Raw genomic sequence first — 15,037 nt, 5'->3', positions numbered from 1 at the left:
ACTGAGGTTAAGTAACAATAATAACCACCATTTACATAATGCACTGTGTTAATGCCTTACAGTTACCTCACTTGATCTTCACAAAAACTCTACTACTGTCTTGGTTTCAGTTGAAGAAACTGAAGGTTAAATAATAATAGTAACCAAAGCCAAATAGTAATAACAGTCATCAATTACATAGTGCTTTTGTAACTGAATAATAGAGTAATGCCACCTGAGGTGAGTGTCTTCGTACTAGCGTGACAGAGTCATAGTAACTAAAGTTAAGTAATAATAAAAGCAGATAGCACTTATATAATGCTTACTTTTTGCCAGATGGTCAATGCTTTGCAATTATTACTTCATTTGATTCTCCTAACAACCCTTCCAGACAGGTGCTAGGATTCTCTTTTTATAGTTAATTAAACAGAAATTAAGTATTAGTGAGAATTATATCTAACATTGACCTTATAGTAACCCTCACTATGTGCCTTGCAATGTGCTAAATGCTTTAGTTATTATCTTTATCCGCACAACAATGGAGGCTATTATTACCCCCATTTTACAGATGAGGAAACTGAGGCAGAGGTTAAATGAATTGCTCAGTCACACAGCTAGAAGTGTGTGAAGCTGGATTTGAATTCTTCCTGACTCCAGGCCCAGTGCTTTACCCACTTCCATCACTTAAGTGCCTATAAAATATATAAATGAGGACACAGATGCACGCATAAAAATAAAAATGCCAGGTCTTCCACAAGAACAGCTATTCATTTAGCCTTTTAAGGTTAAAGTCAATCACTGTCTCACAACAATTCTGCAAGATATTGCAGGTTAAAAGTTCCACTTCTCAGTGGAGAAACTGCACATTGAGAGGTTTGGGAATGTGCCCAATGTCACACAACTACCTGGGAAGATTGGAATACAGGTCTCCTGACTGCAGAAATAGTTTGCTGATTCCATTGAATCTCTGTCGGTTGCAGAGGATAGAGTATCTCTTCTCAAAATTCACATCTTCCACTACAGATTATTCGATGGTGTGAGGATCAAGTGAGAAAATTCTAAAGCATTTAGGATGGTATCCTGCACATAGTAAGTGCTTATTAAGTGCTTGTTTTCTTCTTTCCTTAAGCCTGTGGAAACGGGATACACCAAATACTATACACCAAATACTCCCCTTTTCCATGAGTCCCAAAGTTGAATGATTTGCCCCAAGTGACACAGCTATTAAGATTGGATTGGGAACTGGAATTCACATCTAGAAAAGCGCTGTAGGATATACTATAAGATATTTAATATGTATGGGAATGCCTGCCATCTAGGGGAGGGAGTGGAGGGAAGGAGGGGAAAAATTCGGAACAGAAGGGAGTACACGGGATAATGTTGTAAAAAAAAAAAAAAAAAAAAAATTACCTATGCATATGTACTGCCAAAGAAAATGTTATAATTATAAAAATTAATAAAAAATTTTCATTAAAAAAATAAGAAAAAAAAAAGAAAAGCACTGTAGATTTAGGCTCCTGGCTCTGCTACTTGTGAACAAGTTCTGGGTCTTTCCAGTTATCCCATCATTCAACGATGATCTTGATTCTGATGATTCCCTTGACCAGAAAGTTCCCTTCCAACCCAATAAAAAGGAGGTAATTATAAATACCGAGAATACAGAGAATCATGAGAACATATACTGATGCAAAATGAAATACATAAACAGAGAATTAGGAAAACTACACACCTATGTAAATAGAACAACAAAATTGTAGATGCTGTGAAATTATGGAGCTAAGCTCCAAAGGTACCTCTCACCATTCTTTCTAGGGATGTAGAATACTGCTGATAATGTCAGACTTTGTTCTAATATGTTAAATCAATTTTGTTGAAGTGATTTTTGTCTTTTATTTTTTGGTATAAGGAATGGTTGTCTTATAGGGGTAAGGAAAGGGATACATTGGGAAATGTAAGTGATATAAAAACATAAAATCCGTGTTTAAAATAAAATTTTAAAAATACCAAATAAAAAGAGCATTTCTATATGCAAAGTAGAACAGAAAAAGGATTGTACATGAAACTGCAAATCTATTGTGTATAACTTGAATTTCTTTAGTATGATAAATTCAACATATTAATTTTCTTTCTTTTTCTTTTCCCAGAGGCTGGGGTTAAGTGACTTGCCCAGGATCGCACAGCTAGAAAGTGTTAAGTGTCTGAGATCACCTTTGAACTCCTGTCCTTCTGAATTCAAGGCTGGTGCTCTATGCACTGCGCCACTACCTGCCACAACATATTAATTTTCAAAGATAAAATACTTGTGTTTCTTTCTGGCTTTAGACACTAATTGTGTAACTTTGGACAAATAATTTAACTTCTGTTTGCTCAGTATCTTTAAGTATAAAATGGGGTGTAATAGCACTTATTGGGTGGCTAGATGGTTCAGTGGATAGAGTGCTGGGCCTGGCATCAGGAAGACTCTTCTTCCTGAGTTCAAATCCTGCCTCAAATACTTACTAGTTGTGTGATCCTAGGCAAGTCACTTAATTCTGTCGGCCTCAGTTTCATCTATAAGATGAGCTTGAGAAGGAAATGACAAACCTCTCCTCTCTCAAAAAAACCCAAAACAGGGTCAAGAAGAGTTTGACACAACTGAGAAAAGACTGAAAAATACCTATTTCCCAGGATTATTGTAAGGCTCAAATAAGATTAGTTTTGTAAAAAGTGCTTAGCAAAGTGAACAGATAATTTTGATAATTCTTACTTAGTAGTATTGTTTAATATCTGATGGTGCTAAATCCCCTTCCTTCCCCCTTTTTGTTCATGATTTCCCTGGACATTCTTGACCTTTTGTTCCTCCAGATGAAATTCATTATTATTTTTGATTGGTATGGCACTGAATCAGTAAATTAATTTTGGTAGCATCATTTTCATTATACTAGTGGGGCCTAGCAATCAACAATCTTTTCTCCAATTTTTCTCTATTTCTGTAAAGAGTATTTTGTAACTGTCTTTATATCATTCCTGTGTGTGTGTGTGTGTGTGTATGTGGGTCCTCTATTTCTTTCCTTTCTATCACATTCCCTTCCTTGTGGACTCTGGGGTAGAGGGCTCCCCAACACCTCCAGAATCAGATGTGGTTATTCTTTCTCTCCTCCCCAGTAATGATCCTAATTCTTCTCCACGCTCCAGAACACCCTTTCCCACCTGATCCATTCATGATGTAAATATTCAGGAAGAGGTAATTGAGGTAGACAAAACCCTGGGATTTGAGAATCAAGAGATCAGATTTAGCCTCTAAGTGTGTGTGTGTATGAGACTTTAAATAAGTTTAATTTCTGCAAACCACTTATCTAAAAAATGGGAATACTGCTTCTTAGAGGTTCTTAGAAATTATCTAATTCACCCCTTCCTTCTTTCTAGTAGATAAAGACAATGAAGCCTACAAGGGTGACTTACCCAAGGTCCATTCTTAGAATCTCCAGCTAAAAAAAGGTTTCTCACCCAATTTCCTGATTTTATAGAGGCCTGGGGAGAGAACCTAGGTAGCTAACATCTGAGGTAGGATTTGGATTCTTATCTGATTCATCCCCCGGACTTCATTCTCTCCAGAAACACTTCATCTTGCATGATGAAATCAACTTGAAAACTCACATCTCAACAACCTCCCAGCCCCTGGGACCTCTTCCTCCTGGCTAGACAGGGTGGAGGGGAGAAAGTCAAACTCCTCCCAGCTCTTTAAGAAGGGAACATAGGGAATTTACTTCATTTCTGGCTGGTCTCCTAGATTTCATGATCTCCAAAAACTCATCATTCTGCAGGATGAAATCAACTTGGAAACTTATACCTACCCTAAACATAGGACTATTGTACCCGAGTCCAACTTTAAGCTGCTTTTGAGGATTCTAGTTAACTGTCTTATGCTTTTCTTTGGATCCCCAAAAGTTAGCACATTGCCTGACACATAGTGCCAGGTATTTAATCAAAGCTGATAATGAAATAGAAGTTGTTCCCTGGCCTGACTAGCTGTCTTATTACTTCCTTTATATATCCCAATACATGGCCATACAATTGAGCACTCAACACTTCTGATAAGATGAGAAGCTCTCATCTATCTGAATTAAGGAAATGGTCTGCCTAACCCAAAGCCTAAGCCCAGACATATAGTCCGAGGTCCAGCTGGCTCCAGGGAAATTTTTGCCTCTCCTCATACCTCAATGGTGGTCCTATTCACTGGGCATCTTAGAGGTGAATCTCAACAAATACCCCTTGAACCTTGACTCCCCTTCAGCCTGATTCCTCTTCCCCCCCACTCCCAAGAAGACTGAATACTGGTTTTTGTAAACTCCAATTTAATTTTAATTCAATAAGTTAAGTTCCAGGCCATCACACAGCAATGGAAATCATTGTCTCCTGAAATTCACAAAGGTGCAGAGTTAACGCTTCCTCCTTCATCACACATTCCTTAAATAAAAGCCAGTTATGGCCGATACTGGCCTGGGGAAAGTTCCCGCCTGGCCCCTGGCTCCTTCCTTCTGCCTATGGAGAAGGCATCAAGTACAAAAACAGTAATAAAGAGGGAGGGAGGGATTTGGGGGTGTTAGGGAGGGGGGAAATACCTGCCCCCCATCCCGGGCACCGGCCCGGCTTCCTATGAGTTGCCAACGTACCATAGGGCAGACATTGGTGCTGGTCTAAGTGATGATCTGATGCCTAGGTACTCCAGGCCAAAGGAAAATGCCCTATCCTGGGGCATGAAAGAAAGGGCACCTGGGAACCAGGCCCTCTTTTGTCCACTCACCCAACCCCCAGCCCACTGAGGGTCAGAGACCACATGTATAAATAGAATAAATAAAGGGAGAGAGGGAAGCTTTGGGGGGCTGGGCATCCTGGGATTTCTATGAGGGGACAATATTATCAGTAGGCACCAAGTTCTGGGTTCGGCCCATGTGTACCAGGACAGAGTCTTCCTGCATGTTCCCTGCCCTTAACTACCCTCTTCCCGGTTCTCAGAATGGGATGTCTGACACTGTTAGCCCTCATTGTGGGCTGGCCCCAAAGCCTAAGGCTGGTAGGGGTTCCCAACATCCAGAAGACTGCCCCCAGCCCAGATTGCCATGGGGCTGGTAGGGGGTATGGTTGGGGGAGGGCAGGGCTGAAATCTCAGCCCCTTCCTGGTCCTGTGGTAGTTGGGAGACGCTCAAAGCTGGGGACTGGGGCTACCATTGGCCTTGGGTTTGGATTTAAAGGAAAATCGCTTAATGAGGCGCCGGGAGAAACTGCCAGCCTTCTTTCGGACACTGGGCACGGCAGCTGCATTGGAGAGGTCATCGTGTGACTGGCTCAGTCCTGCCTCCTTCTGTCGTGGTCGCCGGCGGAAGATCAGCTTCGTCCCACTTCGAAGGAAACTCACTGTGGAGATGGGGCAGAGAGAAGATTGAGATCCAAGTAGACTAGAAACAAACTAGTACATAAGTTTGGGGGGAGGATGGGTAAAATGGGGGAGAAGTCCTATCCAAAAGATGTTTACAATGTAGAGCTGTGGCCCAGAAGGTCCTGGGTAGACCCCAGGGTGGAACTAACTAGAAGCAGCAAAAAAACATCCTTCCTGAACACAAAGGCAGGGAAAATATAGAATCCTGTCTGCAGCTTCAAACCCTGCAGCTCAGGAGGCAGTCAGTGTAGGAGCATGAGCTCTTCAGGCTAAAAAGATGGAGGTTGACAAAGGGGGACGGGAGGATGGGTGACATCCCAAGAACAGGCCATGACACTGTTCAAAATCATTCTGTGGCTCCCCAATGTCTGTGAGGTAAAGTGTTTTGTCCTGGTTTCCATCACACTCCTCTGCTTTAGGTCATGTTAGTGCTTATTAGCGAATACACTTATGCTACAAGAGTAGAGGGCAACTTCTCTAGAAGCATTATAGTAATCACTTAATAAACATATATGGCCTTAATATCTGTGCGACTCTGGGGAAGTCATTTCACCTCTGTACATCAGTTTCCTCACTGTGAAAGAATGGGATAATAATAGAACTTACATCCCAGGGTTGTTGTGAGGATCAAATAAAATAATAAGTGCCAAAAAAATGCTTAGCAAAGTGCCCGGCACATAATTAGGCACTATCATTATTATATGTAAAATATGTAGCAATAGCACCTACCTTCCTTGGCTGTTATGAAGATCAAGTGCCTAGCATAGTGCCTGCACACAGACTCCATCAATAAGTAAATATTCATTCTTTTTCCATCTCCACCCCAACCATTCTTTTAGGCCTAGACCACAAGTCACCTCCTCTGTGAAGCTTTCCACAATTATGTTGAATGGGAAAAAACTTTTTATGGTCCCCTAGTCTGTGTATCTCATGGTCCCTATGACAGTTACAAAGATAAATAGAACACCATGGTCCTTGCCATCAAGAAGATTAAAATTTTACCTTTCTCAAGTTTTCTCACAGTATTTTCTTTCTGTGGTTTTCTTCATTCTGGATTGTAATGATTTTCAGCTTTCATGTGTTATGTGCCCCCATTAGTAGAATATATGTCAGGGCAGGGTCCATGTTGGACTTCAAGCACCTAGTAGAGTACTCTATACATCTTAAGTACTTAATGTTTGTTGAACTGTTTGTTGACTTAGGTAGGAGTCTCTTAAAGCTTGAAAAGAGGTAATTCACGACCAACACAAGGAAGCCCTACTTGACACAGGAAACAATCAACTTAAAGAACTCATTATCCCAAGCTGGAGTAGAGGTTAAACATGTGAAGAGGTTCCTGAAAGGCTTAGGTGAATTCACAGAAGGTTACAGCTAGACAACAGGTATAGAGAATGGATGAGCAGAGAAGGGGAGACAGGATGCCCTCGGTAAGCCCCTGTGCCTCAAGGCTCAGGACAAAGACAATCATTCACTTCCACAAGCTGTGTCACAAGCACTGGAGGCACTCACCCAATGAGGCAAGTCTGATATCTGAAAGGACAGAGGGCTATGGGAGAAGCCTGACTGAAGGACAAAGTGGGGGTGAGACAGAGAGCAAAACTGGGTGAAACCTAGAGAAGGCAAACTGGTGCAGAGAGAACTAAGATCAAAGGGTAGCCGTGAACCTGTGGGGAGGCGTGGAAAACAAGCCCAAAGAATGGGATCAGCTATGTTCTAGAGTCCAGGGAGCAATCTGGGCCCCGGACATTGAGCATCAAAATTCTGGGAGAGCCGTTCTCTCCCCTCCTCACCTTTGTGGTCCTTGAGGCTTCGGGTCTCCAAGGCTCCTGTAGAACCGGTTTCTGATTCTATGTCATCCACAGAAGGCCGCTCTGAAATGTCTGAGCGTGTCGTCTCATCTGTCTCCTGAGTGCCTGCTGGACTGGCCAGGGCTTCCAGAGGTCCAGGGGACATGGCTGGGGGGTCCAAGGGAGGTGAAGACAAGGCCCCACTGCTCTCTGCCTCATTCTGCATGGACGCCTCCAGGGAGGCTGCATAACCCAAGGACAATGCCAACTCATCTTGGGCAATGGGAACCTGGGCAGGGGAAACAGGCAGCTAAGGACTGGCAGGACACCCTGCCAGTAAGCTAATAAATAAAAAAATTATTAGGCAATTTCTCTGTAGGCCAAGCACCATGCTAAGTATTGGAGATAGGAAGAAAGGCAAAAATAGGAGCTTACGTTCTAATAAGGAGAACAACAACATACATAAATCAGAATCTACAAGATAAATTCAAAGTAGAGAGAAGTAATTTTATATGGGATGGCCCTGGCAACTGGGGATGGGATGAGAGTTTGACCAAGAAGGGCCTCCTAGGAGATGTGCTACTTGACATGAGTTTTAAAGGAAACCAGAGATTCTGAGTTGGGGATTGGAAAAGTCTTCACAGCCACAGCCAGTACAAATACATGGATGGAGATAGAGGATGGTGCCTTGTGTTTCAGGGACAGCCATGCCCACTAGTCTCTTTACCTTGGATACACCAGAGATTATGAGGGTACTACGCTTGGTGGGGGTCTTCTTAGCTGGCCTTCCACTGGGTTCCGTCAGCTGCCGGATTGCCGTTTCTGCTACGGGGTCCAGGCCATTGGAGAGGTGGCTATCCCCTGCCAAACAGGATATACTTATCAATGCTCCATGTTGTCAGGCACCAGAATCCTCTCCCAGCCCAGCTTCCAATTTCTTTGCTGTCTGATGCCAGGGTATTGGCATCATTCTGTGGCACTGCAGCCCCCCACTCTGGTCACTGTGCCACCCTTCCCCCCCACACTCACGGCTGCTGCTGGGGGAGGCACTGCTGGGGACACTGCTCTCACTCAGCACAGTTGTTGTTTTCTCCGTTACCTCCACCTTCGAGGGGGAGCGAGAGGGAGAGTCTATGGATATAAGGAGAAAGATCAGTGAGTTGGGAGCACTTCCAAACCCCCCCCAATACTTCTAAGTAGATCCAAACTAAGCTACCAAGGAGCTTAGGGACAGAAGGAGATGCAGGTGGTAGGGAAGGAGGAAGAGACATAAAACCCACTGGTGTAAGAACAGCCCCCAAGGAGACCCAGAAGTTGAGACAGGCAGGCAAATGAGTCTGAAGAAAAAGCCCGGGTGAAGGGACTGGAGGAAACTACTGTAAGGAGAAGAAGAAAGGAGACAGATCAGGAGTAAAGGGAAAAGGGAACACAGAAAGGACTGGATACTGTGTGCCCAGAGAATGAGTCGGGAATCCACCGTGGCATTCAGGGTCTGGGGGCTTCCTTCTGTTCCTCCTCTCCAAGACTAGCTTCAGCTTGGCTGACCAGTCTGAGGCCTTCCCTTTCCTCCCCAAGCCTCTGTATTATCTCCCCTTTTACCTAGCTTGCCATCAGCTCTAGGCCGGGACTGCACAGTAGTCACTGTGGTGACAATGGTGCCATCGGGCATTATGGTACGATCCAATTCAATCTTTTTGGTGGGGGTGATGCTGGGTCGTGGGGTGGGTGGAACTGGGCTGCTCAGGCTGCCAGGGGAGCCTTCTTCATATAAGAGCTACCAGGAAAAAGGACACAAAATCAATATCTGGGTGCCATGATGCCCCCGATGTCCTCCCAGATGTATGGCACCTCCCCGCCATGAAGAAACTGTTCTTACCTCTAATGCTAAAGTGGCAACTGGTCCCAAGGCCTTTGCTGGCCCAGGAGTCAGGGGACACAGCTGCCTTCTGGATGACTGTCTGGACGGGGAGCCCACGGGCAGGGTGGCGTGGCCCAAAAGGACACCTGCAACATAGCAAGTGAGGGGTAGTTGGTTAAGTGATGCCCACCCCAAGACCACCCACTCCTAAGCTATCCTCCCTGTGCACACTCACTGTCTCCAGCACTGCTGCTCCTCAGCACCTTCAGTGTCAGCTCCCGGCTCTGGGGACCTATTTCCCTGTGGACCAATGAGAGGGCAACAGAAGGTTACTGATGGAGGGGAAAGCTGTATTGTCCAAGGCAACCCTCCCCCTCCCTGTCTTGTGGCCATCACTGTCCCAGAGTCCCATTAAGTTAAGGGCTGTTGAACAGGGTCATCTGCTGGAGGCAGCTTCAGTATGCCAGGACAATATCAGTATCATAGGGGAGAAGGAGAGTTAGATTCCTTACAGAGACAGTTCTTCCATCCATTCAACCTCCGGAGCAGCTTGCACTGGCTTAGTCCACTTCTGCTGCTGAGGGCTGTCCAGCTCTGCCACACAGCATAGCTCCCCATTTCCTGAAAGGCAACCAGAGGTCAAAAAGTCAGAGTCAAAAATCATTTAGAGCTGAAAAGGACCTTAGGGATTATCAGGTCTAATCTCATTATATGTGTGAAGAAATGACTTGCACAAAACAGCAAAAAATAAAAATACAAGCTAGAATCAGAGCCCCCTAACTCCAAATATTTCAACCATACTACAAAGAGCATAAGTCTATGAATCATGAAGGTTTAAAAATATACCACCAGAATCTCAGCTGCCCCCAACCCCTCCCCACTCCAATTGCTCACCTCCTGTCTCGTCTCCTGTCTCACCACCCACATGGGTTGCTCTTAACTGCCGTAACAGAAGCCGAATGGGTTTGGGGGCAGCTGGTTGAACTGGAGGCCCTGTGGTTGGCTTCTCAAAGGATACCTAAGGACAGGTGGAAAAAGAGCATTACAAGTCCCCAGAAGGATAGATTATGGAATATGACCCATGATTTCAGCCCTAATCTCCTCAGGTGTCTACTCACCATGCCCCCTGGAGCTGGACAAGCCCTGAGATTCACCATCATGGCAGGCTTTGTACTGACAATGGTATCCTTAATCAACTCCTCAATAGTAGATGGATCCACCTGTTCCTCACTTCTCTGCAAGGATAGTAAAGAGAGAGTGAGGAGAGGAAGTGGGCAAAGAGAGGGAGAAGAATCACAGCCTCCTAGCCTTCTCCCCTTTGTTCAGCCATGTCTGACATGACCCATTTGGGGTTTTTTTGGAAAAAACACTAGAGTGGTTTGAAATTTCCTTTTCCAGATCATTTACAGATGATGAAACTTAGGCAAACAGGGTGAAGTGACCTGTCCAGGGTCACATATCTAGAATTTGAATTCATATCTTAGTGATTCCAGGTCCAGCATGCTATCCTAGCTGTATCACTTAGCTGCCTTCTCCCTTAGCTATCCCTGATTTTGCACTGAATTTGTCTTCAATTACCTCCTAATCCCCCTTCTCTCCCTGATCCATTTTCCCTTAGTCCCCTCTCATCTAATCCTTCAGGTTTTCCGAACCTATTCCATCTCCTATCTTACTCAGTGTATTCCTAACTTGCTCCAACTACTCTCCGCCACTTTTAACTGTTTTACACATACACACACACTCAATCTACTCACCTCTTTCCCCTGCAGCTTGGGACAAACTGTCATGTTTAGCTCAGGACCATTCTTGAAGGCCCAGGATATCAGCAACCCCTCATTGGCTATTTCTTCCAGGTTGACCTCCAGCTAGAGACGGGATGGGGAGGGTAGAGGAGATACATGGGTCTCATGCTTGCCCATCTTTTATCACTTCTCTTCAAATCATCTTCCTGGTCTCCATTCCCAAAAGGATGTTCTGATTAAACCTCAAAACTTGAGGCAACCTCATCCTCCTCTCCTTACCCCTAGTCCCCAGTTTCCCCCCTTTCCCCTTTACCTGGGCTGGAAGAAGTGTCAGGGTGATGTGGTAGGTCTCCATGGAGACAGCAGCTGGAGACTGCTGGGTCACAGAGACTGGGAACTGAACTTCCTCGGCTGAAAGCTGGCAATGAAGAACCTAAGGCAGGCATAGGGAGGAAAGAGAAGCAAAGGCTCTTCTCTAGCTTCTCTATCTGGGCACACATTTCAACACAGATCCTTCCCCTCCCCTCCCTATTGCAGATCACTGGGGAACTAAAGGAAACCCCAGAACTCTGCCACAAGAGTTACTTCAAGCACACAGCTGTTCTAGGCACTGGGGGATGGAGTTTAGCTAAGTCATGGTCTCTGCTCTGGAAAAGTAGTGGAGAGATAGGGCACACCCACTGATAACAATAATATCCATGATTGTCCTCATCCCATTAGAGACAAAAACAGTGAGATGTTAGAAGGGGGGTAGAGGGGAAGAAGGACATTGAGGGACTGAAATGGATGGAACACCAGCTGGAACCAGGAGGCCCTGAGTTCAAATCTGAACTCAGATACTTAACACTCAGCTGTATGACTTTAGGCAAGTCACCAATGCCTCACTCCACCCCCCCCCCCCAAAAAAAGAGGGATGTTTATGAAAGGCTTCCTGGAGGAGGTAGGATGTGAGTTGGGCTGGAATTCAACAGGTAAAAGGAATAAAAGAAAAGGTATAGAAAATTGATAGGACTTTTTTACCCTATGGATCCAGAGTTGGCTATGACCCATCCAAGCACTATCCCACCCCTCACCATGCTGTGCTCAGATTGGTCCACGCAGGTCACGTGACTGATAGAAGCATTGGGTGGAAGCTGGGGTATCTCTTCAAAAGTGATCTGGATAGAGCTCTAGAAAAAGAAATGGAGTTTGAGAGGAGGGTCAGGCTTCCTGGAGTTGACCCTACCCCCATCAGAATTGGTCTGTTTCCATCTGGCTAGGTTCCTGGAAGCTGCAGTCACTTCAGCTGCAGGCTTGGCTCCTGGCCTCCCCCTGGACCAAAAGACCTTAGTACAGGGGGTTCCCCCTTTCTAAAAAGCCCTCCTCACCAGAGGGCCTGGTTGATGTTATCTCTGCAAAAAGAGGCCGGAGAGCCCAGGGCACAGAAGACAGAAGCACCTGTTTTTCCAAAAATACATTTTTTTCTCCTCCCCACTCCCAGCAAAGGCTATGATTATCCTCTTTAAAAAATAATCAAACCCAGGGAAAGAGAAGTATGTAATAACAATGACAACAATTCATAATTACCGATTGCTTTAAAGTTTACAAACATTATTTCTAAAGACTGAAGTGCTGGGGAAGGAGTGGTTGCAGCCTAGGGCTTGTACTGAGGATAGAAATCTATTGGGTGGAATGTTTCAGGCTGACACATGGGGGTGGAGTTGTAATTTTTTTTTTTTTTTTAAATGGATAGGCAAGTGGAAGAGAGGAGAGAAACTAAGTGTCAGAAATAAAGAGGTTTTAAGAATACAGTCTTGTCTCAAGATGGGCATCTACTGAGCTAGGCAGGGCTCAGGAGGAAGACAGGACAGGAGAAGAACCAGAACAAGGGTTCAAAGCCCTGAGGGGCCCGGGATACTAATTCTTCCCCCAGGGTGAGATTAAGATAAAAGCTCCTTAGCTGAAACCTGGGAAGAGCCGCCACCTAAATCACCCAGAGCTCAGCAGGAGCAGGATAGAGCCACTACAGACAGTGGGCTCAGCCGGGGTTCAACAAGGGGGATAGGCCAGGAAGAGCTTACTGGCTGGGGGGAGGGGCTCAGGTTGGCTCCTTCCCTAAGACTTATTGGCAATGGGAGAAAGTCCCCAGAGCACATTTGCTTGGCAAAACAAGTCAGTAAGTGCTTCTGATCCAGCAGCTTCCCCCCAATTCCTGGCTCAGACCCAGGACCTCTGGGGGTCCCAGAGGTGAATGATGCTGTTCAGGATCCATTCTCCCCACACCTAGGGGAGTCCAATGTCCATCTGAGTTGGCAACCTTAGAGAAAGCACTGTTCACCTGAGGACAAGGTACACAGAGCTGGGCACAGGGGGGAGAGGTCAAGGTCTGCACTGACAAGTGCCATCTGGACCCTAGAGGGCACAGGAGGGAAACAGAACAAGACTCTTCAGTTGCTAAGTCTTCAGACCTATTAGGGAAACTGGAAGCTGACATCAGGATCCCTAGTTTACTGAGGAATCTCTTCCAGGAACTGAGCGGGATGGAGAGGAAAGGGGGGGTGTCAAATGTTTGGGTTGGGCTGGTAGGGGGCTCCAGGAAGGGAAGTCCAGCCCCTTCCACCCATCTCGTGACAAATGCTTTTCTGCCCCACTTCCTTAGTGATCAGCCGTCCCTTGGTGCAATCGTGGGAAGTGAACTGATCCCTGGCCGGGTTGGAGTCTCTGATTGACCCCTGGGGGTCAGCTCCGGTGGGCTCCGAGTGTCTCTAACGAGTAACTCCCCTCCATTCCTGTCCCACTATCTACACGGAGGCAGACACAGGGACCGAGCCGAGGCTGGCAGGAAGCAGCAGTCCGGGGATTTGGAGGGAAGGTCGGGGACTTGGGACCTGGGCACTGCCTGCCAGGGGCGGCCAGGTAGGTTCCTAAGGTCGCTCCGAGCTTCCTATCCAGCCCGCGTCCCTGCCCCCATTCCCCACCCCCCCACCAGCACCACAGCCACCGCTCCAGGTGGAGAAGCAGCTCCCTCCACACCAGGATTAGCGTTGCTATGAGAACAGCAACTTCTCCGCCGCTTTTGGAGCACTAGGGTTCCCCGCCCCCGGGGACTGGAATTGGGGGCAGATACCGATCCTCCAGCCTCACCTTCCCCACAGCACTTTCTCCGCCGTGGGATGGGGGAAAGCCGAGGCGTCCCACAGACGCGCGCGGACCCCTTCCGTGCACCTGAACAGCGCCGCTGCTCCGGGCCGGAGAGTGGAGCCGAGCCCCCGAACCCTCCAACTTACCCCATCCCTGCAGGCCTGCTGGTTAAGCGCTCGCACCCAAGCGCGCTGCCAGTTCTCCCGGAAAGACTTGAAGGCGAAGAGCGAGGCCAGGAGGCCCCGGACACCCGGCTCCTCCGGGACGCCGGCGCGGTGGGACCGCAGGCGCAACAGGGAGCGCCACACGCCCAGCTCTCGTAGTGACCCCCCCGGCTCGGCCCCCCCGAGTCCCGGCCCCGGCCCCCCGGCCCGGCGCGCCCGCCCCAGCCACACTCCCCGGGCGTACTGCAGTAGCCAGCCGGACACGGTGAGCAGCGAGGCGGCGAAGAGGAGCAGCAGAACCGCCCAGCCCACGTCCCAGCGCCCCCAGCCCAGCTCCATGCTCCGCGCGGCGCCCCGGCTCCGGCTCCGGCTCAGCAGCCGCCCCGGGGGAGCATGGCCGGGCAGTTCTGCGGGCGGGGAGCGGGGGCGGGAGCGGGCTCAGCAGCGCGCGGAGCTCGGGACTTGTTAGGGTTGCGGGGCAGCCGGATGGGGGCCCGGACGCCGGGCTCGCTCTCGCTGGCGCCGGGTTCTCTCGCCTCGCCCGGTCACATCGCGGGTAGGCGCCCACGGCTCAGCCCGGGTTCGCGCTCTCTCTCTCTCCGCCTTCCCACCTCCGGCCTGCCGGCTTCTCGCCCGCTGCTCGCCTCCCGCTCGCCGCACTGGCTCTGCCGGAGCTGCCTCGGGCTCCGCTCGGGGGGCTCCGGGGGCTCGGGCCGGCGCGGGGAGGGTTGCGTGCGCAGAGCTGACACTGACAACACCGCCGATGCCCCGCCCCCGCCGCGCCTTAAAGGGGCCGCACCCGACCGGGAGGGGCGTCGGCGGAGGCGAGAGCCCGGGGGAGGCCGCCCGCACGGGGCGGAGGCCGGGGGTTCTGAGGAGGCAGGACCACATCACTGCCTTCCTATCTGGGATAAGTGGGGGGTGGGATGCGCACGCCTCGTATCCCCAAGCACAGCGGCCAGGATCTGTAC

General features: G+C 48.1%; 1 protein-coding gene across 1 annotated transcript; it reads right to left on the bottom strand.

The window, feature by feature from the left end:
• Nucleotides 1-4,296: 4,296 nt before the first annotated feature.
• On the bottom strand, nucleotides 4,297-14,828 carry C2CD2L (C2CD2 like). The gene is made up of 14 exons (XM_074302351.1): nucleotides 14,049-14,828; nucleotides 11,856-11,951; nucleotides 11,096-11,215; nucleotides 10,795-10,905; nucleotides 10,159-10,275; nucleotides 9,935-10,058; nucleotides 9,553-9,661; nucleotides 9,276-9,340; nucleotides 9,059-9,186; nucleotides 8,782-8,956; nucleotides 8,212-8,313; nucleotides 7,910-8,043; nucleotides 7,186-7,471; nucleotides 4,297-5,373 (listed from the first exon to the last, which is right to left on the bottom strand). Exons 1-14 carry the CDS (start codon nucleotides 14,403-14,405, stop codon nucleotides 5,162-5,164), a joined length of 2,136 nt encoding a protein of 711 aa, XP_074158452.1. The 5' UTR covers nucleotides 14,406-14,828; the 3' UTR covers nucleotides 4,297-5,161.
• Nucleotides 14,829-15,037: the final 209 nt, after the last annotated feature.

Source organism: Sminthopsis crassicaudata, chromosome 3 (genome assembly GCF_048593235.1).
Source record: "Sminthopsis crassicaudata isolate SCR6 chromosome 3, ASM4859323v1, whole genome shotgun sequence".
NCBI classification, from domain to species: domain Eukaryota; kingdom Metazoa; phylum Chordata; class Mammalia; order Dasyuromorphia; family Dasyuridae; genus Sminthopsis; species Sminthopsis crassicaudata.
The sequence above is the reverse complement of the archived record's forward strand: the minus strand, read 5'-3'. Positions and strand labels throughout refer to the sequence as shown.

What these genes read in the sequence shown, in the direction of transcription:
- C2CD2L (XM_074302351.1), bottom strand. Translation starts at nt 14,405, where the DNA reads ATGGAGCTGGGCTGGGGGCGCTGGGACGTGGGCTGGGCGGTTCTGCTG. An exon ending in TAGAGCTGATGGCAAGCTAG is followed by an intron (nt 8,314 to 8,781) that starts GTAAAAGGGGAG and finishes TTATATCCATAG; the next exon opens with ACTCTCCCTCTCGCTCCCCC. An exon ending in TGCCTCCCCCAGCAGCAGCC is followed by an intron (nt 8,044 to 8,211) that starts GTGAGTGTGGGG and finishes CCTGTTTGGCAG; the next exon opens with GGGATAGCCACCTCTCCAAT.